Genomic DNA, 23,778 nt, shown 5'->3' on the forward strand with positions numbered 1-23,778 from the left:
TCAGCCTCTCCTCATAGCTCAACCCCCTCAACTCCGGCATCAGCCTAGTAAACCTCCTCTGCACTCCCTCCAAGGCCAAAATATCCTTGCGTAAGTACGGCGCCCAAAACTGCACACAGTACTCCAGCTGCGGCCTCACCAATGCCCTATACAGCCGCAGCAAGACCTCCCTACTTTTATATTCAATCCCCCTCGCTATGAAGGCCAGCATCCCATTTGCCTTCCTGATCACCTGCTGCACCTGCAAGCTGGGTTTTTGCGACTCATGCACAAGGACCCCGAGGTCCCTCTGCACCGTCGCCTGCTGCAGTTTTTCTCCACGTAAGTAATAGTCCTTCCTACCATTATTCCTACCAAAGTGGACTACCTCGCACTTGCCAACATTAAATTCCATTTGCCATTTCCTGGCCCATTCGCCCAGCCTATCTAGATCCTTCTGCAGACTCTCCACACCCTCCGCACAATTTGCCTTTCCACCAATCTTGGTGTCATCAGCAAATTTCGACACCCTACACTGGGTTCCCTCCTCCAGATCATCTATATAAATGGTAAATAGCTGAGGCCCCAGCACCGACCCCTGGGGCACTCCACTAGTCACCATCCGCCAATCCGAATAGCACCCATTGACCCCCACACTCTGCCTCGTATTTGACAACCAGTCCTCTATCCACGCTCACACCCTACCCCCAACTCCATGCCCCCTGACCTTCTGTAATAACCTCTTGTGAGGTACTTTGTCAAACGCCTTCTGAAAATCAAGAAAGACCACATCCACCGGCTCTCCTCTATCCACCGCCCTGAATACTTTTCACTGTATTCCAATATAACTCAAATCAAAATCAAACCTCTGAGTGTTCCAGTTTCCTACCACAGTCTGAAAGATGTGCTGCTTAGGTGCATTGGCCGTGTAAATTCTTCCTCAGTGTATCCGAACAGGAGTGTGGCGACTAGGGGATTTTCACAGTAACTTCACTGCAGTGTTAATGTAAGCCTACTTGCAACATTGATAAAAAAAACTTAAACTTTTCCCTTCAACTATTTTAAAACTCCCTCTTAAAAGCCACAGTTGAATCTGCCTTCACCACACTCTCAGGCAGTGATCTAAGCCATACACTGTGTGAACAAAATTTACCTCATGTCACCGTGGGTCCAAATCACCTTCCATCAATGCGCTCTGGTTCTTTACCCTTGTGCTCTGTCCAGACCCTTTGTAATTTTGAACACTGCTATCAAACCTCCTCTTGGACATCTTCAGTGAGGAGGATCATAGATTCCTACTATGCCAAAGGAGGCCATTTGGCCTATCGAGTCTTAACTGACCACAATCCCTCCCAGGCCTTATCCTCATAACGCTATGCATTTACCCTAGCTAGTCCCCCTGACAATAAGTAGCAGTTTAGCATTGCCAATCCACCTAACCCGCACATCTTTGGAGCGTGGGATAAAACTGAAGCATCCAGGGGAAACCCACGCAGACATGGAGAGAATGTGCAAATTCCACACAGTGACCCAAAGCCGGGAATTGATCCCGGATCCCTGGCACTGTGAAGCAGCAGTGCTAACCACTCTGCCACTGTGCTGCGGAGAGCCCCAGTTTCATCGACCTGTCCACGTAACTGAAATCCCTCATCCCTGGCACCATTTTTGTGAATCTTTCTCTCACTAAAGCCTTCACCTTCTACCCAAAGTTTGGTGCCCAGAATTGGAGACAATCACCGGAATTCTACCACCCTGCCCACCCTGGAAATTGGAATGGGCGAGGGGCGAACAATGGGATGATCCTTAGACATCAGGCGGGATTTTTGGGTGGAGCAAGGCCATAAAATCTCGTTCAATATTCCAGTTGAGGCCGACTAAGTATTTTGGGTCGGTTCATTTCAATATCCTTGCTTTTGTACTCTATTCCTCAATTTGTAAAGACCAAGAATCTCTTCTGCCTTTTTAACCACTTTATCAACCTGTCCCTCCACCTTCAATGATTTGTGCACCTATACTCACAGGTCTCTCTCTGTCCCTGCATTCCCTTTCGAATTGTATCCATTATTTTATGTAGCCTCCATTTGTTCTTCCGGCTGTATCACTTCACATTTTTCTGCATTAAAGTTCACCAGCCATGTATTCGCTCACTCCACCATAAGACATGGGAGCGGAAGTAGACCATTTGGCCCATCGAACGTGCTCTGCCATTCAATGAGATCACTGCTGCCTCACACTGCCAGGGACACGGATTCCATTCCTGGCTTGGGTCACTGTCTGTGCACAGTTTGCACATTCTCCCCATGTCTGCGTGGGTTTCCTCCAGGCGCTCTGGTTTCCTCCCACAGTCTGAAAGACGTGCTGGTTAGGTGCATTGGCCGTGCTAAGTTCTCCCTCAGTGTGCCTGAACAGGCGCCGGAGTGTGGCAACTAGGGGATTTTCACAGTAACTTCATTGCAGTGTTAACGTCAGCCTATTTGTGGCAGCATTCAAAAAAAAGATTATAATTGATCTGAAGAGATAATCCTCAACTCCACTTTTCCGCCTTATCTATAGAGCATTTGATTCCCTGACTGATTAAAAATCTGTCTTTCTCAGCCTTGAATAGACGTGACAAATCTGTGCTGGCTTTCCTTAATTAATCTGTGCTTTTTCAAATGAGGTGTGAATTTTGTCCCAAATTATTGTCTCTTCAAGTTTTTCTGTCACCGATTTTAAACTGACTGACCTGTAGTTGCTGGATTTAAATTTCTATCCAGTCTCTTGGCACCATCCTTGTATCTCAGGGAGTTTAGAAGAATATGCCAGTTTATTCATGTGCGTCTCATCTGGCAACACCAGATTTAAGCAAAGCCAGCCTTTATTTATCAATGTTTATAGCCTATCTTTACGGGCTTTCCGTTTGGTAGCAGCACCCTCAAATGAATCACCACAGTGCAGAAAGAGACCATTCAGCCCATCGGGTCTATACTGAAAGAGCAACTATCCCCGTAACCTTGTGCATTTACCGTGGCTAATCCACCTAATTACACATCTTTAGGCACTAAGGGGCAATTTAGCATGGCTGGTCCACCTAACCTGCACGTCTTTGGAATGTGGGAGGAAACCGGAGCCACTGGACGAAACCCAAGCAGACACGGGTAGAATGTGCAAGCTCCACACAGACAGCCAGGGCTGGAATCAAACCTGGGTCCCTGGCGCTGTCAGGCAGCAATGCTAATCACCATGTCACCCTATCTTTCTTGGTAAAGGCAAATGCAAAGTACTCATTTAGTATTTTTAAGAAATTTTTATTCATTCATGGGCGTGCTGGCTGGACTAGCATTTATCGCCCTTCCCTGAGGACATTTAAGAGACATTTTACGGGAAGGATCTTCAGAGCCTTGGGCCTTGGCAGTGAAGATTTGGACAGGAACGGAGCGAGTGAAGTGGGAAATAGATTGTGGGAGTAAGGCAATAGGAACAGTGACTTGCTGGATAACTGAACGTGCAAACATTTTCATGGCCTCTTCATTATCACCTCCTGTGTTTAGAATATTTTCCTTTATAACCTCAGCCACTCCCTTTCTCTAGTAATTTAGTTGTAAGAGAATTATATGCCAATCTCTTCCTACATTATAACAAGAACTTATGTGTATACATTGCTTCAACGTAACCAAGTCTCCCAAGGCATTTCACAAGAACATTACTCAACAGAATATGACACAGAGCCGCATAAGATGTTTTTAAGTCGGAAAGTGAGGTATAGTGGCAGAGAGGCATAAGGAGGAAGTTCCAGAGCTTAGGGACCAGTCAGCTATCAATGTAAGAGCAACTAAGATCAGGCCAGAGTTCCATAAGTTCAGAGATCTTAGGATTCCTAAATTTGATTTAATTTAATTTTTTATTGTCACATGTATTGCTATACAGTGAAAAACATTGTTTCTTGCGTGCTATACAGACAAAGCATACCATTCATAGGGAAGGAAAGAAGGTACAGAATGTAGTGTGATAGTCATTGCTAGGATATAGAGAAAAATCAACTTAATATAAGGTAGGTCCATTCAAAAGTCAGATGTCAGCAGGGAAGAAGTTGTTTTTGAGTTGGTTTGTACGTGATCTGATTTTTGTATCTTTTTCCCGATGGAAGAAGGTAGGAGAGAGTGTGTCAAGTGTGCGTGGGGGTCCTTAATTATGCTGGCTGCTTTCCTGAGGCAGCGGGAAATATAGACGGAGTCAATGGATGGGATGCTGTTTTGTGTGAGATGTGTAGTTTCTTGTGGTCTTGGTCAGAACAGGAGACATACTAAGCTGTGAAATGTCTGGAAAGGGTGCTTTCTGTGGTGCATCTGTAAAAATTGGTGAGAGCCATGGCGGGCACGCTGAAATTCATAAAATCCCTACAGTGTAAAAAGAGGCCATTTGGCCCATCGAGTTTGCACTGACATAATATTTAACCCCACACATTTACGCTGCTAATCCCTCGAACCTACGCATGCCGGGACACTAAGGGGCAATTTAGCATGGCCAATGCACCTAACCCACACATCTTTGGACTGTGGGAGGAAACCGGAGCACATGAAGGGAACCCACACAGATAGAATCCTAGCCTCCTCAGTCTTCTGAGGAAGTGGAGGCGTTGGTGGGCTTTCTTAACTACAGTGTTGGCATGGAGGGACCAAGAACAGGTTGGTGATCCGGACACCTAGGAACTAGAAGCTCTCGACCCTTTTCCACTTCATGCCCATTGATGTAGACACGGGCATGCCCTCCAAAACGCTTTGTGAAGTTGACCATCTCCTTCGTTTTACTGATATTGAGGGTGAGATTATTATCATCGCTCCACTTCACCACATTCGCTGTGCCTTTCTCCCTGATCTCCTTTGCCCTGACCTACCCCTGGCCTTCTAACCTGGCCCACCATTTCCACCCCTTTCAAACAAAATACCATTCTGTACATTTCACCCTTGCTTCAGATCATTTAGATCCAAAATTTGTTTCTCTCCAATACTGCCGTCAGCCCTGCTGAGTTTTTCCAGCTTTTTTGCTGACATTTTTAGCCTTTTTGTATTTGAGCAGATGAAAAAACACACTTTAAAGAAATTAATACTGATGTTTAAGAGGCTGCTTTTGGTCGCTCGATATTCCATCTGTACATAAAAAAAATTGACATTAATATTTTAGATAATTTATCGCACAGCTGGGCTCTCCTTCCGCCAAATGGTTCCTTTGGACAAGCCCTTTGGCGGAGAAAAAAATATTATTCCTGCTCGAATGTTAAGAACAAGTAAACCGTTACTTATAAAGTGCTTTTCTCAACCTCGGGACATCCCAAAGCACCTTGTGATATTAGTGAACTGGAGTCGTCGTATAAAGGAGGAATGTGCACGGTTAACAATGTTACTCGGTCGCTCTGTGAAACAGAGAATTGTTGACAGATACTTAATATCAGATCAGGGAGGCAAGGAACTACACATATCACACAAACCAGCCTCCCATCCGTTGACTCTGTCTACACCTCCCACTGCCACAGAAAAGCAGCCAGCACAATCAAGGATCCCACATATCCCGGACATTCTCTCTTCCACCTTCTTCTGGTGGGAAAAAGATACAAGAGCTGGAGGTCAAGTAACAACCGACTCAAGAACAGCTTCTTCCCTGCAGCCATCAGGCTTTTGAATGGATCTACCTTATATTAAGTTGACTCTCTCTGCACCCTATCTATGACTGTAACACTGCATTCTGCACCTTCTCCTTTCCTTCTCTAAGAGTGGTATGTTTTGTCTGTATAAAGCGCAGGAACTAGAAACTCGGTTAACTGGGGACCCACGGCAGATGGTGGAATTTGAATTCAATAAAAAAAAACCTCTGGAATTAGGAATCTACTGATGACCATGAAACCATTGTTGGATTGAAAATCCGATCTGGCTCACTCTTGTCCTTTAGGACTCTGCTGTCCTTACCCGGCCTGGCCTACACGTGACTCCAGAGCCGCTGCAATGTGGTTGACTCTCAACTGTCCTCCAAGAGCAACTAGGGATGGGCAATAAATGCTGGCTAGCCAGTGACGCTCATGTCCCACAAATGAATTAAAAAAACGTGAATGACCTCACTGAAGACATTAACAATCGTTTCTGTGTTGAATAAAATACTAACTGCAGCCTTGCTGCGTGCAGGATTCCAAATAATTCAGAAAATGGAGTTTAGAAGTCAAATAATCAGCCCTGCCTAGAACTTTCGAACAAGTTAAGAATTAGGTGTTGGATTTGCTGCTCAAAACAAGGTGCGGTGGCTATCAGAGAGAATCCCCACAGTGCAGGAGGACCCCATTCAGCCCACCCACTCTGCACTGACTCTCCGAAAGAGCATTCCACCTAGCTCCTCCCTCCTGCCCTATCTCGGCACATTTTCCTTGGCTAATCCTCCTAATTTACACATCTTGGGAGACTAAGGGAGGGATTTTTTTCTGCACTCATCCCAAAACCTTTGCACGGTCCTGTCCCGCCTGCTATGGTTTCTGTGGTGGGCGGGGTGGGAAAATTCCAGCCTAAAGGGGCAATTTAGCATGGCCAATCCACGTAAGCTTCGCATCTTGGGACACTAAGGAGCATTTTGGCCTGGTGAATGCATTTAATCTTTGGTCTATGGGAGGAAACTGGAGCAACCAGAGGAAACCCACGCAGACACGGGGAGAGTGTGCAAACTCCACACAGACAGTGACCCAAGCCGGGAATCGAACCCGGATCCCTGGCGCTGCAAGGCAGGAGTGCTAACCACTGTGCCACCCTATAGCTCTAGGGTATGAAATGGAATCGGCCGATTGGATCTCGGTGCCTCATTCTGGATGCTCTGAGGTACTGAACAACCTGTTCCTGTCTACACTTGTGCGGGGAATTCAATTGGCCCTCATTACGTCTGCAACCCAATCTACTCTGCAATGTCTGTGTGATTTGAGGTGGCTCAGTGACGGGTGGGGAGAAGGATCGGGTAGTGGAGCCTCTAATGAGGATCCGATGTCAGCATTCCATACGCTCTCGACAAGTTCTTTCAGATGACAGACTGCAGGCTAAGCACTCCTGGGATTCGCGTGTCAAAGAAAGACAAGTGAGGTGCTGTTCTTAAAATCTCTTAACCAGTATTCCCGGCAACAAGACTGTCAAAACCTTCGGATGGACTTCGACTGGAGCCAGACTTCAAAGCAATTGTGACTGCCTTCGACACCTTTCCTAGCGCCGCCATTTTAATGAACCCACGAACGCATTTACAAACAACTTGCATCGGCATAGTGGATTTTGGTCCGGTAAAACATTTCCAGGCTGTTTCGCAGGAGTGTTGTCAAACAAGATTTGACGCGCAGTCAAAAAAGCTAGCTCTTTAAAGGAGGGAGACAGAGCTAAAGAGGTCTGAGGTGCTGGGAAGGATTCCAGTCCTTTGGGCCTAGGCAGGCAGAAAGCCTAACTACCAATGCTGGGGCAACAATATGGGATTGTCAAGAGACCAGAATCGCAGAGGCTGCTGGGAAAAGGAAACTACGCAGGTCAGCGAGATTCTAGGTACCGGCTGCCACATTTATGGATTTTTCTGAACTAATGCAGAGGGGAAATGTTGGAGTGGGACTGTCTGAGCACAACAGGTAGCCATCCTAACGATATATGTTTCCAGAGGTAGAAATCCCTTCGTCAAAATCCCTTTATTTACAAGTCTGACAGCAGCATACAGAGTGCCTTCAGTCAGCAGGCTACACTGGGAGTCCCAGAGAGAGTGACTCTTCTGGTTAAGCACAAAGCAAGATGGTCCCTGATCAGCCCATCAACTAGGCCCTTAATCAGGGAATTCATGTTTTAACAGGCCCACCTCAATTGCCTGGTTACAGAGGGGGATGAAGGACATTTTTAAAATAGTCAATGACAAGACAGAAATGGAAGTGAAGAGTGGTTAAAATAAGAAGCAGCACAGATTGATGTGGCAATGACAAATGGCACACAGCACAAGTCACCAAGGACAAATAAGAGCTACCAACGTCTATGGTAAATTATGTCAAGGATTCAGAGGATAGTACACCAAATAGGCATCACTAATTATCCTTGAGAAGGTGATGGGGGGGCTGTCTTCTTCAACTAATGCAGGATAGTAAATTCTAATTCTCTTCCTGAACCCCGTGATACACTAAAACAGACTTGCGTTCGTTTCCATAGCAAGTCATTCCCTTGTCTGTCACCAGGGGCTTATAGCTTGAGGAGCGTCACTCTGCATCAAGCATGGCTGACCAGGAGTCTCTTCCACTTTTACCGGCAGCCATTGGTGTGTCTGGAAGGATTTGCATGTTGACACTCAACCTATTTGGCCGTGTTATCAACGCGCCTTCCTTATCTAACAGGTCTTGGGGTGGGACTCGAACCCGGAACCTCAGAGGCAGGGATGGCGCCCACTGCACCACAAGACATTGTACGGCTTACATAAATACTGTGACAAAATGTTTTTAATTTACTTCAACTGAGGAGAAATTCCTCCATTCATGAGTGGCTAGAATGTGGAATGCACTATCAAAGTGGATAGCTAAGGTAAATAAGTAGACATAGAGGAAGCAAGATGAGCATTAACGAGAGAGAAAAGAGTAGAATGATATACTGATAGGGTTAGAGAGGTGAGAGGTGGTCACGTGGGGCATGAACGCTTGCATTGACCAGTTGGGCTGAATGGCCTGTTTCTGTACTGTAAGTTCTATCTAACTCCATATAAGCATTCCCCATTCTTTTTTTCTGGACGGCACAGTGACACAGTTCTTAGCACTGCTGCTCCACAACTCCAGGGATCTGGGTTCGATTCCCGGCTTAGGTCACTGTCTGCGTGGAGTTTGCACATTTTCCTCGTGTCTGCATGGGTTTTCTCTGGGTGCTCCGGTTTCCTCCCACAGTCCAAAGATGCACAGGATAGGTGGACTGGCAATGCTAAAATTGCCCCTTAGTGTCCTGAGATGCATAGGTTAGAAGGATTAGCAGGTAAAATATGTAGGGATATGGGGGTAGGTCCTGGGTGGGATTGTGGTCGGTGCAGACTCGATGGGCCAAATGGCCTCTTTCTGCACTGTAGGCTTTCTATGATTCTTTATTTGATTTGATTCGATTTATCGCAGTCACATCTCACTCATCGAACGCCATCGACATCTCTGTGGAAACCTTTCTCCCTCACCTATATAGCTTGCCCTTAGATGTTGTTATCCTCAACCACTCTATATGGGAGAAAAGAGCGAGGAGGACTGAGTTAAATGAAGGTGGGATAAAACTCATGTGGGGCATAAAAGTTTAAAAGATTTTTTTTAAGTTTGTTTATCAGTGTCACAAGCAGGCTTACATTAACACTGCAATGAAGTTACTGTGAAAATCCCTTGGCACCTGTTTGGGTACACTGAGGGAAAATTTAGCATGGCCAATGCTCCTAACCAGTCCATCTTTTGGACTGTGGGAGGAAAGCGGAGCATCCAGGGGGAAACCCACGCAGACACGGGGAGAATATGCAGACTCCGCACAGACGGTGGCCCAAGCCAGGAAGTGAACCCACGTCCCTGGTGCTGTGAGGCAGCAGTCCTAACCACTGTGCCACCACCATAAACACCAACATCGACTAGTTGGGCCGAACGGCCTGTTTATCCGCTCTCCATGGTACGTAATTCAACTGAATTGCAAGAGAAGTACATCTCATCTCGATAAATCACAGTCTGGACAGACAAACAAGTCACCACACTTCTCGTACCTTTGGATACTGTTTGACTGGGATCAGCACTCTTTCAGCTAGTTTAATGTTTTTGTTGCTGATGACATCCAGGTATTGCTTCTCTTCCTCCTTTTTTGTGCTGTTGTTCTGGAATTGTTCAATTTCTGTAAAGAGGTCAGAGTACATCAAATTTAATGAGGAACTTGGAAAAGTGATTAAAATGTCGATTCAATAAGCAGCTTGCTGCCTCATTCAGAGCGCAGCCATATCCACTTACTCCTCAGGTACGCCGTTTCACAAACCTATTTCCTTTTTATTTCCCTTTAAACTTTTATGTTATATGGATTGAAGGCTAAGGAGCAGTTGTGTTTATTTTCCATCTGCGTATCAGGGCAGCCAGAGTACTCCTAAAAAACATACCTAACTGTTTCAGAATGGATTTCCTATTGACATGGTACCTGCATATCCAAGACCATATACACAGAACATAGAACACTACAGCACAAACAGGCCCTTCGGCCCACAAGTTGCGCCGATCACATCTATACCTACCAAGCCATAGAACTATCTGTAACTCCCAATCCCGTTAGATCCCATATACTCATCCACAAGTCTTTTAAAAGACCCCAGTGAGTTCGCCTCTACCACCACCGACGGCAGCCGATTCCACTCACTCACCACCCTCTGAGTGAAAAACTTACCCCCAACATCTCCTCTGTACTTGCTTCCCAGCACCTTAAACCTGTGTCCTCTCGTAGCGACCATTTCAGCCCTGGGAAATAGCCTCTGAGAATCCACCCTATCTATACTTCTCAACATTTTATAAACCTCTATCAGGTCACCTCTCAACCTTCGTCTCTCCAGGGAGAAGAGACCTAGCTCCCTCAACCTATCTTCATAAGTCATGCCTCCCAATCCAGGCCACATCCTTGTAAATCTCCTCTGCACCCTCTCAATAGCTTCCACATCCTTCCTATAGTGAGGCGACCAGAACTGCGCACAGTACTCCAAGTGGGGTCTGACTAGGGTCTTATAAAGTTGCAGCATTACCTCCCGACTCTTAAACTCAATCCCTCGATTAATGAAGGCCAGTACAACATACGCCTTCTTGACCACATCCTCCACCTGTGAGACCGATTTAAGAGTCTGTGGACCCGGACCCCAAGATCCTTCTGCTCTTCAACACAGCTAAGACTCCTACCCTTGATATTGTACTCCCATTGGTCCTGCCAGAATGGACCACTACACATTTATCCGCGTTGAAGTCCATAAAGAATGAGAATGGGATGTAGAATGAGACTGTGCAGAATAAGGCCATTCAATCCATCATATCTGTGCTGGCTCTTTCAAAGAGCCATCTAATAAGTCTCAAACTCCCCTCTCAAGGGGAGGTGACGACCTAGAACTATTATCGCTGGGCTATTAACCCAGGAACTCAGCTAATGCTCTGGGGAACCTGGGTTCGAATCCAGCAGGTGGTAGAATTTAAATTCAATAAAAAGTACCTGGAATTAAGAATCTACTGATGACCATGAAACCATTGTCGATTGTCGGAAGAAACCCATCTGGTTCACCAATATGTTTTAGGGAAGGAAATCTGCCGTCCTTACCTGGTCTGGCCTACTTCTGACCCCAGAGCCACAGCAATGTGGTTGACTCTCAAATGCCCTCGGGCAAGTGGGGATGGGCAATAACTGCTGGCCAGTCAGCGACCCCCATGTGTTACGAATAAACCCACCCCCACCTTTTCAATCCCCGTACCTCTGCAAATTCTCCCTCTTCAAGGGCACTGTACATATGTTAATTTAATTCCTTTAGCGAGCTCCAAATGTTATTGTCCGGGTTCGCGTGGAATTCCGACCTCGCCGGTGAAGGTTGCCACCAGCGGGGATCAAAGCTGGTCCCCAGCGACCGCAATGCCACCATCCCACCAGAGGGCAGTGAACCATCAGCCACGTTGTGGAGTCCCCTGCAGGCCGGAGCAGGTAAGGACTGCAGATCTCCTTCCCTGAAGGGGACATTACTCAACCAGAGGAGTTGTTGCAGCAACTAACGATAATCTCCATGCTTTCAACTCCAGAAATTGAATTTAAGGCCCCGGTTCTCCCAAAAAAAGTTCTGCGTGTCAAATTCGCGGGGAAAACAGGTGGAATTCACGCTGGTTTTTTTCAGTGCAACTTCTGATTAGAATCTCCCACACTCTGCGCAATGTGGGCATCATTAAAAGCTCAGGGTTGGGGTCTATTCACATCGGAGACCGACAGACCCGGGTCTCTGTGCACGTTCTGTAACCCTGAACTTCCAACCTGCGGATTGATGGCCAGCTCGATCACTGGCCAGCCCGGGACCCTCGCAGTGCTGCCCTCACCAACCTGCTCCCCCACCAGCCCCCCCATGGCCCAATCGCAGCCCCCATGACCATTCCTTGGCCAACCCCCATTCCAACTCTGTTCCGGAGCGCCCGATCTACAGCCGCGCCCTCCTCCTCTGGCCTGTGATGATCTCACTCGCCCCCCCCGCCCCCCCTCCCCAGCAGAGCCCAACCCCGGCAGACTCCCCCCCTTCCCCACACCCCCCCGCCAAGGCTGACCACCTATCCCTAGGCCACCCCAATCACTGGCCTCTCTCCAGCCCCCACCGAACCCCATGCAGAGAGGCAGCGGGACCCCCCTACCCCTACTGATCACCCCTGGGTCCTACCCCCAGCTGGCTCTACACCTTGGCCCCATTTCCAATAGCCCTGCCCCTTTGGCACTGCCCCATGCCCAGTGAGAAGTGCCCCCGGGGCATGGGCACTTTGCCCCTTGGCAGCGCTAGGGGCACCGGCTGGCACTGCCAGGGTGCCCATGCCCAAATGGCACCACCCCCCTGATGCCTGACTCTCTGTGGGCTCCGATTGCTCCCAGATTGTCCATTAGTTCCCCAAAACTGGGGATCTAGTCTGAACCCCCGGGGGGGGTGAAACGTTCTGGCAGGGTGGGAGATGATAGAGGCCTGGAGAATTCAGTCCCGGGCCTGCTAATCACATTGAAATTGTATTTTAAAGCAATTTGGACATTATCTTTGCCTCCCCATCGATTTCGGGCACTGCGCAATCATGGCTCGAAAGCTCGCGGGAATCCCGCAAATCGGTCGCCATGCGATTCTCCTGACCTGCCGCGCTAAAATTTAGCACTTGGGATGGGAGAATCGCTCCCTAAACACCAGCTGCCAGGGTGGGATTTGAACCCGTGTCCTCCAGAACCTTACCCTGGGCCTCTGGATTGTTGATCCAGTGGCATTACCATTGCCTCCACATTTTCCCTGAATGTGTCCTTTGTCAAAAAAATTGTCACATTTGTCTTTCTCCCTGCAAATGAAGCAGGACAATGGGCACTGTGGTTAGCACTGTTGCCTCTCAGTGCCAGGAGCCTGGGTTCAACCCCACCCTTGGGTCGCTGTCTGCGTGAGCTTGCACATTCTCCCCGTGTCTGCATGGGTTTCCCCCGGACGCTCCGCTTTTCTCCCACAGTCCAAAGACATATGGGTTAGGTTGATTGGCCATTATAAATTGCCCTTTAGTGTCCTGGGATGCTTAGGTCGGTAGCCTAGGTGTGTGGGGGTTGCGAGAGCCTGGTTAAGATGCTCAGTCGGAGAGTCAGTGCAGACTCGATGAACCTCCTTCTAAAATGAGGACTTGAGGTTGTGTTCATTAGAGAGAAGAAGGTTAAGAGGTGACTTAATTGAGGCATACAAGAGGATTAGATAGGGTGGATAGTGAGAGCCTTTTTCCTCGGATGGTGATGGCTAACACAAGGGGACATAGCTTTAAATTAAGGGGTAGTAATTATAGGACGGATGTCAGAGGTAGGTTCTTTACTCAGAGGGTAGTAAGGGCGTGGAATGCCCTGCCTGCAGCAGTAGTGGACTCGCCAACTTTAAGGGTGTTCAAATGGTCAGTGGATAGGCGTATGGATAATATTGGAATAGTTTAGGTTAGAGGGTCATTAGATTGTTGCACCGACCAGTGGAACCATCAACAGCTGAAGAGCCTGTACTGCGCTGTAATGTTCCATGTTCTAAAATGTAGAGATTCTATGAACTCCCTCAATTTTGTTTGTTTTCCATAATGATGACCCGTAATCTCAGTAGCGACAGTTGACGCTCATGTTCACAGCCGATCTTGTGTGATTTGCCATGTGTAAAAATCATTGCTGTTTGAGTAGATCTATTTTACCCTGACACGGTAGCCTTTAGGGGTTGCCAATAGTGAAGGCAAACAGAACAGACAGTGAAGGGGAATGCCAAGTGCAGGAAAAATTTTTCTTCTGCATACAGTTGACTGCAATATAAATACTCATTACATTTAATTGTTTAAAAGCACAAGTTGATGGGCAAAAATTAGAGTAAATCTAATCAAAAAAGTTAATTACTATTTTATCATTTGCAGGAGCAGTAACTGGTTGAGACTTTATCCCAATCTGCGTGCATATGGGCCTGATAATGAGTGTGGGTGTAATTATGCTGCAGTTATTGACATGTTATTTAGCAAATAAATTGTAAAATTAAACAAAGCAATACTGATAACTGGAAAGCAATTTACCACTTTCTTTATTCTTGACCCCTTGGAGTCAAACGTGAACCATTTCTATCGCAGAATGCAAACAATTCGCCAGAGTAAACAGAGGAAGAAAAATGCAAATCAGTATTAGGATTTCTGAAGTCAAGGGTAATACTCACACGTAATAATTAAGTCTTAGCTCTGAAGCATAATTATTCTCCGTAATTTGTGCTACCAATTAAATTGCAAGTGGCAAGAACCCAGTGGTAAGATAGTTGCTTATTTTAAGTCGCCTGAGGTTTACTGGGAAGGTTTGATAGAGTGTTTTCGTGCATTAATCTGATAAGTAGAAACAGAGAAGGTAGGAGCAGGAGGAGGCCATTCAGCCCTCTGAGCCTGCTCCACTATTCATCACGATCATGGCTGACCATCCAACTCAATAGCCTAATCCTGCTCTCTTCCCAGAACTTCTGATCCTGTTTGCCCCAAGTGCTACATCTAGCTGCCTCTTGAATACGGGATGGCACAGTGGCACGGTGATTAGCACTGCTCCTCACAGCACCAGGGACCCGGGTTCGATTCCTGGCTTGGGACGCTGTCTGTGTGGAGTTTGCACATCCTCCCCGTGTCTGCGTGGGTTTCCTCCGGGTGTTCCGGTTTCCTCCCACAGTCCCAAAACATGTGCTGGTTAGGTGAATTGGCCATGCTGAATTCTCCCTCACGCCTGAACAGGCGCCAGACTAGGCGATTTTCAGGGTAACGTCATTGCAGTGCGAATGTAAGCCTACTTGTGACTCATAAACAAACTTTAAAAACTTTACATTCAACGTTTTGGCATCAACTACTTGCTGTGGTAATGAATTCTACAGGCTCACCATTCTTTGGGTGAAGAAATGTCTCCTCAACACCCATCCTAAATGGTCTACCCTGAATTCTTAGACTGTGACCTCTGGCTCTGGGCTCCCCCACCATCATCTACCTGCATCACCTCCCTGCATCTACCCTGTTTAGTCCTGTTAGAATTTTATAAGTCTCTATGAGATCCCCCCTGAACTCCAGCAAAAGCAACCCAAACCTCGTCAATGTCTCCTAGGTACGGCAGCAATCCGCCCAATTACAGCTGTGTGAATAAGTGGGACTGCGGCTGAAAGGCTTTGAAGAACTTGCACAGAAATATCACCAGCCTGCCCCATTTAACTGACATGCTCTGCTCCAGAAATATTACCTCCTTTGATGAGACGCTTTACAAACTTCAAAATCAAGCTCGGCAATTCAATACCGTAACTGTCGCCACCACATTTTACTGGTTACTGGTAATGATTCTGCTGTTGCCACTTACACCTTCTCTGGACACAGCACACTGGTTCACTGCCTGCCCCACTGCCACCTCCTTTTCTCCTCTGTTACTGACAGGAGACAGCTGATCAGTGTGGTTTCCACGCTTTCCATCTCACCACTGATCGGATGTGTTTTTTTTAAAAGAGCTTCTACGCCCCCATGCCGAGTGCTGTAACTGCCCAGAGTGGAAAAATGATCAGGTTTGTTTTGTATGTTGTAAAAAAAAATAAATGTTTATTATTCAACACACAAATATATTTGCAAATGCGCGCACACACACACACACGCAATATAGAAGGGATTGTAAGAGGTCGCACCTTAATAGATCTTAATATTTAGATCTTAATATTTCTTAATATTAGATCTTAATATTTCCAAATTTCGCGCTTTCTTCGCGATTAAGTCTTGAAACATTGCAGCTTTTGATTTTTTTTAAATCTGATTTATTTCACTGTATTGGTAAACAGTGAAAAGTATTGTTTCTTGTGCGCTGTACGGACAAAGCATACCCTTCATAGAGTACATGGCGGAGAAGGAAAGGAGAGGGTGCAGAATGTAGTGTTACACTCATAGCTAGGATGTAGAGAAAGATAAACAATATAAAGTTGGTCCACTCAAAAGTCTGATGGCAGCAGGGAAGAAGCTGTTCTTGAGTTGGTCCATATGATCTGACTTTTGTATCTTTTCTCCCCACAGAAGAAGGTGGAAGAGAGAATGTCTGGCTTGATTGGCATCACATCCACAAACATCCAATCCCTTCACTGCCGCTGCTCAATAGCAGCAGTGTGTACTGTTTACAAGGTGCACTGCAGGAACTCTCCAAGTTTCCTTAGACAGCACCTTCCAGGCCCATGGCCACTTCCATCTAGAAGGACAAGGGCAGCAGCTACATGGGAAAGCCATCGCCTGCAAGTTCCCCTCCAAGCCACCCGCCATCCTCTGACTTGGAAATATCTCGCCGTTCCTTCGGGTCAAAATCCTGGAATTCCTTCCCAAACGGCATTGTGGGCCAACCCACAGCATGTGGACTGCAGCAATTCAGGAAGGCAGCTCACCACCATCTTCCCAAGGGCAACTAGGGATGGGTAATAAACGCTAGCCAGCTAGCGACACCCGTGTCCCACATTTGAATAAAAAACAATAAAGGGTAGCCTAGGGGTGTGGTGTACTTCCATGTACACAAAGAAGGTCACCTGACCTCTCAACTCCACCTTGGTTTAAAGTACCCATTCTTCATCATGTTTTGAAGTAACTTGTCCATTTCAAATCACTCCATGTTCCGCGAGCATAATGTTTGTACCTTTGGCCCTTTTGATATTCAATCTCACCCGCCTTCCATTCCATCCTATTCTTCCCTGTCTCTTGTTTAAAACTTTTAAAGTCTCTAAAAATTGAATTCTCTGTTTTTGGGATGAAGTGGGGTCATTCTGGCAGCACCTTTCCTGCTGGCCAGCATAGCAGGATCCCGCGGCAGGCTCTGCGTTTGGAATCTCATTACTTATACACAAGGGAGTTCCCCTTCGAATCTCCTGGCGGGCTGACAGCTGATCTATCCACCTGCCGTCAGCTGGTGGGTTCAAAGGTCACGGGACGCCATATTTAACGCCAGTTCATGTCGTAGTGTCTGCACGGTCTCCCCAGCGTACCGGGCCTCAGGACATCCTTTCCTGCGGCGTATCAGGTAGACAACGTTGAGTTTGTGTCTTTATGTGCCCTGTTTGTGATTAGAACTCACCTGACGAAGGGATAGCCAGCGCTCCGAAAGCTAGTGGCTTTTGCTACCAAATAAACCTGGCGTTGTGAGACTTCTTACTTGGAGATGGAGGGCAGGAACAGGGGGTCTGCCCCGGCAGCGTGGTGAACAGTGCATCCGGGGCAGGGCAGCACAACGACAGAAAATTGTTGCAGTCTCCCTGAAGTCTCTGGCGAGGCCTTGTGCACGCCATTGTTTAGCAATCGGGGTTTAGACTGACATGGTTCCACACTGATGTGACACAAGACTTGATGGGATGCTGTTCTAATGAGCATTCATGAGATGCAAATTAATGCAAATGACATTCCCATCACTAGCCAGTGGGAGGATTGAGTCAACATTAACCCGCAAAGTGATCTTACACCGGTGGGGATTTTGACATTTTGGCTCCCGCCTACACCAAACCCCAGGATGGGAGAATTCCACCCTAATTCTCTAAATTAATTCCTAACTAAGAGCCAGCGACCTGAGACATTAGACCCTTAGAACCCTACAGTGCAGAAAGAGGCCCTTCGGCCCATCGAGTCTGCACCAGCCACAGTTCCACCCAGGCCCTACCCCCAAATCCCTACATATTTACCCACCAATCCCTCTAACCTACGCATCCCAGGCCACCAAGGGGCAATTTTAGCACGGCGAATCAACCTAACCCACACATCTTTGGACTGTGGGAGCACCCGGAGGAAACCCACGCAGACACGAGGAGAATGTGCAAACTCCACACAGACAGTGACCCGAGCCAGGAATCGAACCCCAGGTCCCTGGAGCTGTGAAGCAGCAGTGCTAACTACTGTGCCGCCATTGAATGGGAGCTTCCAGGCGCATTGACCCCAAAGCCGTAAATCCCACCCAATGTCAACAGACCTTGGCTACAGAGGCTGCCCGACCTGCAGAGGGCTTCCAGCATCTTCTATTTTCATCTCCAATGTATAGTTCATCACTGAATGTAAATCTGATTGGCAATTTGAGCAGGCTACCGAGTGTGTACGGTGTGGGCTGTGTCCTGGTGAAGGGGCAGTCTGCAAAAACCGAAAATTCTCAGCGTTGTCTTTTCTGTAACCAAGCGAACTGAAACACAGTCGGCTGTGCTAATGGAAACACAATCTCTTTTTGTAAATGTCTGCAGCTGCGGTGCAGTTCTGGAGAGGGTGAAGCTTCACCAGCCCGCATTGTTGACCTACATACGGTAAGAATGAATGGCTGTTGGATTTTAAGAAATAGTTCTCGTTCACGCTCTTCGTGTTTCTGATATATGTTCACCCGAGTGCCTCACTCAACCTAACCTTGCAAGGCAGCGCTGCCTCATTCATCAATCCTGCCAGCGAGACCTCAGCTGTGGCCTAAATTTTCATTGCATTTTTGACCTCGCTACTTTGGTACTGTTAAAAGGTAACTTTGCTGCCCGTCACAAGTTGGCCGGGACATCAGGATAAGGGTACGGGACAGACCTGATTTAGGAGCAGTGGTGAGTTGCAGACAGTGCTGCCATTAGCGGCCCTGTGTTCTCAGCGTGGGACCCAGTTCAAATGGTACATGGGTGGAAGATAGGTCTAAAATACTCCGACATGGTCTGACCTCCGCTTTTCCTATTGACTCTTCCACGCGGCCACCTACACTTATTCCAACCCATCTCCAATGCTCCAGAGCTCCACGTTCTTACATTTGGGCTTCTTGACAACAGTGCATTAGTAAAAGTTGCTTCAAATATGTTAGCGTACTGGGAGGTTTTTTTTTAATTCAGACGTGGGGCATGGTTGTCTCTGGCTGGCCATCACTTATTGTCCATCTCCAGTTGCCTGAAGACAGTTGAGAATCAACTGAACTCACATGTAGGCCAGACCAGGTAAGGATGGCAGATTTCCTTCCCTAAAGGGCATTAGTGAACCAGATGGGTTTTTCTGACAATGGGTTTCATGGTCCTCAGCAGATTCTTAATTCCAGATATTTTTATTGAATTCAAATTCCACCACCTGCTGTGGTGGGCTTTGAACCCGGGTCCCCAGGACATCGGATTAATGGTCTAGCGATAATATCACTAGGTCATCACCTCCCCTTATTGAGAGGGTGAACTAAAAGGTTGGCCCGAAAAGGTTTTGGCGAGCATTGAGAAGGATTGGGGGTGGGAGGGTAGGGGATGGTCAAGCTTCGACTAAATGCAACTGAACGATAGCCCAGTGAGCCTAATGTCTGTACTGGGGAAGTTACTAGAGTCTGTTATCAAGAATTGCACAACTCGGTGTTTGGAAGACAGTGGTACAATCAAACAAAGTCAGCATGGATTTACAGAAGGGAATACTTGATGAATCTACTGGAATTTTTTTGAGGCTGTAACCAGTAGAGTTGACCAAGGAGAACCAGTGGACGTGGTTTATTTAGGCTTTCAGGAGGCTTTCGACAAGGTTTCGCATGATAGACTGCTATGTAAAGTTAAAGCACAAGGCAGTGCAAGTAATGACCACGATTCTCCCATCCCACTGCGGGCCAGAGATTCTCGTCTCGGCTGATTTGGGAGAGCTCGTGCGTGTGTTCCTACCCCGATAGCATCTCCCAATGCCCGATTTCTGGCATGGTCAGCTCCCAGCTAGAAATCGGCGAGGTGACGTCCAGACTTTTTAAATGGTCATTCGAATGTAATTTAAATTTCACTCGTGGGCCTGGGACTGAAGTCTGTAGGCGTGCTCGTCAAAGGTAACCCCCACCACCTCCCCCCCGCCACTCCCCCGCCAGGGTGGTTCACTCTAGCAGGCATTAAAGTAGCTCCTCCTCACTAACAGGAAAGTAGACGTCCAACCCCGCTGGAATGAAGGGGGTCCCCCTAAGCATCGGGCACCTGGGGGATGTCCCCTGGGTATTGGCACCGTGGTGAGAAGACTGCCAACGCCAGGTTTAAGTCCAACCGATTTATTTGATAGTAAACTCGCAAGCTTTCAGGGTTTGCCCCTTCGTCAGGCGAATGGAGAGTTCTGGCCTCATGGTTTGACACCACGGGCAGTACCAGCTTGGACCCCCTGGCACCGCCCAAGGGGCAAAGTGTCAATGCCCAGGGGGCACTTTGACACTGCCCAATTCGGTATGGGGCAATGCAAAGGGAGGCAGGGCCTATGGAGGTGGAGCCTGATGGGGCGGGGCCTGGTGTACATAAGAACAAAAGAACATGATAAGAACGTAAGAAATAGGAGCAGGAGTAGGCCATCTAGCCCTTCGAGCCTGCCCCGCCATTCAATAAGATCATGGCTGATCTGTCGTGGCTCAGTTCCACATTCCCGCCCTCTCCCCCATAACCCTTAATCCCCTCTCTTATCAAAAACCCATCAACCTGCATCTTAAAAATATTTAGCGAGGCAGCCTCCACCACTTCAACGGGCAGAGAATTCCATAGATTCACCACCCTTTGAGTGAAGAAGTTCCTCCTCAACTCCGTTCTAAACCGCCCCCCCCTTTATCTTGAGGCTGTGCCCCCTAGTCCTACTGTCCTTTCTGAGCGGGAAGAGTCTCTCCACCTCTATCCTATCCATCCCATTCATCATCTTATACGTCTCAATGAGATCTCCCCTCATTCTTCTAAACTCTAACGAGTACAAGCCTAGTTTATTCAGCCTCTCCTCATTGTTCAACCCCCTCAACTACCAATTGGTGGGTGTAGGGGGGAGGCCAGCGATCGAGGTGGGTTGGGAGGTTTGACGGGGGGGTGGGGGGGGCGGATCTGCAAAGGTGGGGTCAGGACTGCAGGGGGGAGGGAGAAGATCAGGACTGCGGGGATGGGGAATCGGGCGGGCCAGCAAGCAGGCCATGGCGGTGAGGGGGGTGGGGTGGTGGGGGAGAGGCGGTCAGAGGGCTGGCAGTGCAGGGATCACAGAGCTGACCAGCAATCGAGCCAGCCGGCCTCTCCAGTAGAGTCAGACCCCAACCAGTGAATTTTAATGATACACAGGCTACAGGGCGCAGAGCAAGAAATTCGGCTAGCAGATAAGAAGCAAAGAGTTGGCATAAATAGCTTGTTTTCTGATCGGCATTCAGTGACGAGTGGGGTTCTGCAGGGATCTGTGCTAGGACCCTAACTGTTCACATGACATATTAATGGTTTGGATCTTCTGTGATGATGCATATCCACCGTGGATTCCTGGCAGCGTAGGGTGGAATCAACGGGAAATCTCATTGACCACAGTGTAGCCGGAAGATCCTTCCGCTAGCAAATAGCGTCTCACTCTTGCTGCCGAGAAAAGCACCATGGGGCGGCCAGAGAACGCTGGTGTTGGTGGGACAACTGACCCCCAGGAAGGACCTTTATTAAAATTCATTTCTGGGACGTAGCTGTTTCTGGCTTGGGCTACAGGGAGCGGCTGGCCAGGCCGGGACTTTATTCCTTGGAAGGTAGGAGAATGAGGGGTGATCTGACTGCGGTGTGTAAAATCAAGAGGAGCATTGATAGGATGAAGACACGGTCTTTTCCCCAGGGAAGGGGAATTGGGGACTAGAAGGCAGAGGTTTAAGGTGAGAGGGGAAAGACTTAAAAGGGGCCCGAGGGGCAACTTCTTCACACAGAGGGTGGTGCGTGCATGGAATGAATTGCCAGAGAGAGCGGTTGAAACAGGTTGATTAGCAACATTTAGAAAGCATTTGGATAAGTACTTAGATGGGAAAGGATTAGAGGGATATGGGCTAAAAGCGGGCAAATGGGACAAGCTATGGTTCCTTACCTGCTAGTTTGCTTGTAAGAAATTGTCCCGTGACGTCTCCTGGAAAGCTTTACAATGTTAAAGTGTGGTGCAAGTACAAGTTGTTGTATCACAGCGATAGAAAAGTACCCCATTAATATGTGACCCCCTTATCCTTAAACAACGACCCCTATTTCCAGATTCTCTGACATGAGGAAACACCCGTTAACCACCTCAGGATCTTACAGGTTTTGATCAGGTCACCTCTCACTCATTTAAACTCCGCAGGATAAGAATCTAATCGCTTCCAACCGTTCCTCACAACTCTCCCAATCCAGGTATTAGTTTCGTAAAGCTTCAAATCCTTTCTAAAGTCTAAGTCAGCAGTCTTTTCCCTGTAGATGTGCAAGTATTTTCTCTTCAGGCGCTTAGCTAATTCTGCTTTGAACACCAGACCTGTGTCAGCCTCACGCTGGACATCCCTGATCTCAGCCACTCACAGCTTCAAACATTTCTTCCCATGTTGCCGCTGGCTTTTTTGTCTGACACCGCTGGTTCCCAACCCTTCCACCAATGGGAACTTCCAATTCTGTTCAGAGCCACAATATTTATACGGCGAGTCCAGCTCAGTCCAGTTTCGGGTCAATGCTAACCCCAGGGTGTTGACAATGGGAATATTCAAGAATTGACTCTCAAGGGACAACGGTTAGATTCTCTCTTGTTAGAGATGGCCATTGCTTGGTCCTTGATGCTTGTCACTTATCAGCCCAAGCCTGGTTTTCATCGAATCATAGAATCCCTACATTGCAGAAGAGGCCATTTGGCCCATCGAGTCTGCACTGACTCTCTTACCCAGACTCTCTCCCTTGCCCTATCCCTGTAAATACACACACTTACCACCTAACCTACATACCATGGGACACTAAGTTGCAACTCAGCATGGCCAATCCACCTATTCTGCACATCTCTGGAGCGTGGGAGACCTCAGAGGAAACCCACGCAGCCACAGGGGTATATGCAAAATCCACACAGTCTCCTGAGGCTGGAGCTATTAGTCTCGTGATGTCCAGGTCTCGCTGCATTTTAGGGTTAGAGATAGGGTAACGGGCAACTGCATTTAACAGGTTTACTAAGGGTAATTCACACTTCCACAATTTTGCTTCGGAATTGCTTGGAGTGGGAGATTAAGTTTCATGGGAGGCGATGACGTAGTGATATTGTCACAGGACTAGTAATCCAGAGACCCAGGCCTCGGTTCAAATCCCACCACGGCAGATGGTGGAATTTGATTTTGCTAAAAATCTGGAATTAACAGCCTAATGATGACCGTGAAACCGTTATCGATTGTTGGAAAAACCCATCTGGTTCACTAATGTCCTTTAGGGAAGGAAATCTGCCATCCTTACCTGATCTGCCCTACATGTGACTCCAGAGCCACAGCTGGATGATGCCCTGATGCCAAAGATATATATGTGTGTTGTTGTGAAAGAAAGAAATTACTAACTGATTTCCCTCCTCTTCCCCTGAAGACATCATCATCTGCTAGGATTGTAGTTCCACATCTCTCCTATATCTGGCTCAAGTAACAGTACTCCCTGAATATCAAAGCTGAGCTCTGCCAATTCTCTGCTTCCCCCAGGCTGTAACCTGTGACCCAGTGAAGGGAACAGGCTGGAAATGTGTGGGCTGAAGGGCAGTAAAAAAAAAAATCATAGAATCTCGACAGTTCAGAAGGAGGCCATTCGGCCCATCAAGTCTGCGCAGACAATAATCCCACCCAGGCCCTATCTCCCTAACGCCACATATTTATCCTACTAATCCCCCTG

General features: G+C 47.6%; 1 protein-coding gene across 2 annotated transcripts in view; it reads right to left on the reverse strand.

Annotated features, from left to right (window-relative positions):
• The window catches only part of khdrbs2 (KH domain containing, RNA binding, signal transduction associated 2), a 361,507-nt gene that overhangs the window by 236,100 nt on the left and 101,629 nt on the right, over positions 1–23,778 (reverse strand). For both annotated transcript variants that reach the window (XR_013886982.1, XM_080191957.1), the window contains exon 2: positions 9,706–9,830. Coding sequence is in view for 1 of the 2 variants with exons in the window: in XM_080191957.1 (XP_080048083.1) it covers positions 9,706–9,830 (125 nt within the window). In the remaining variant the exon portion in view is untranslated. The remainder of the gene's footprint in view (positions 1–9,705; positions 9,831–23,778) is intronic.

This window comes from Carcharhinus amblyrhynchos, chromosome 7 (assembly GCF_965287045.1).
Source record: "Carcharhinus amblyrhynchos chromosome 7, sCarAmb.v2.hapA, whole genome shotgun sequence".
Taxonomy (NCBI): Eukaryota; Metazoa; Chordata; class Chondrichthyes; order Carcharhiniformes; family Carcharhinidae; genus Carcharhinus; species Carcharhinus amblyrhynchos.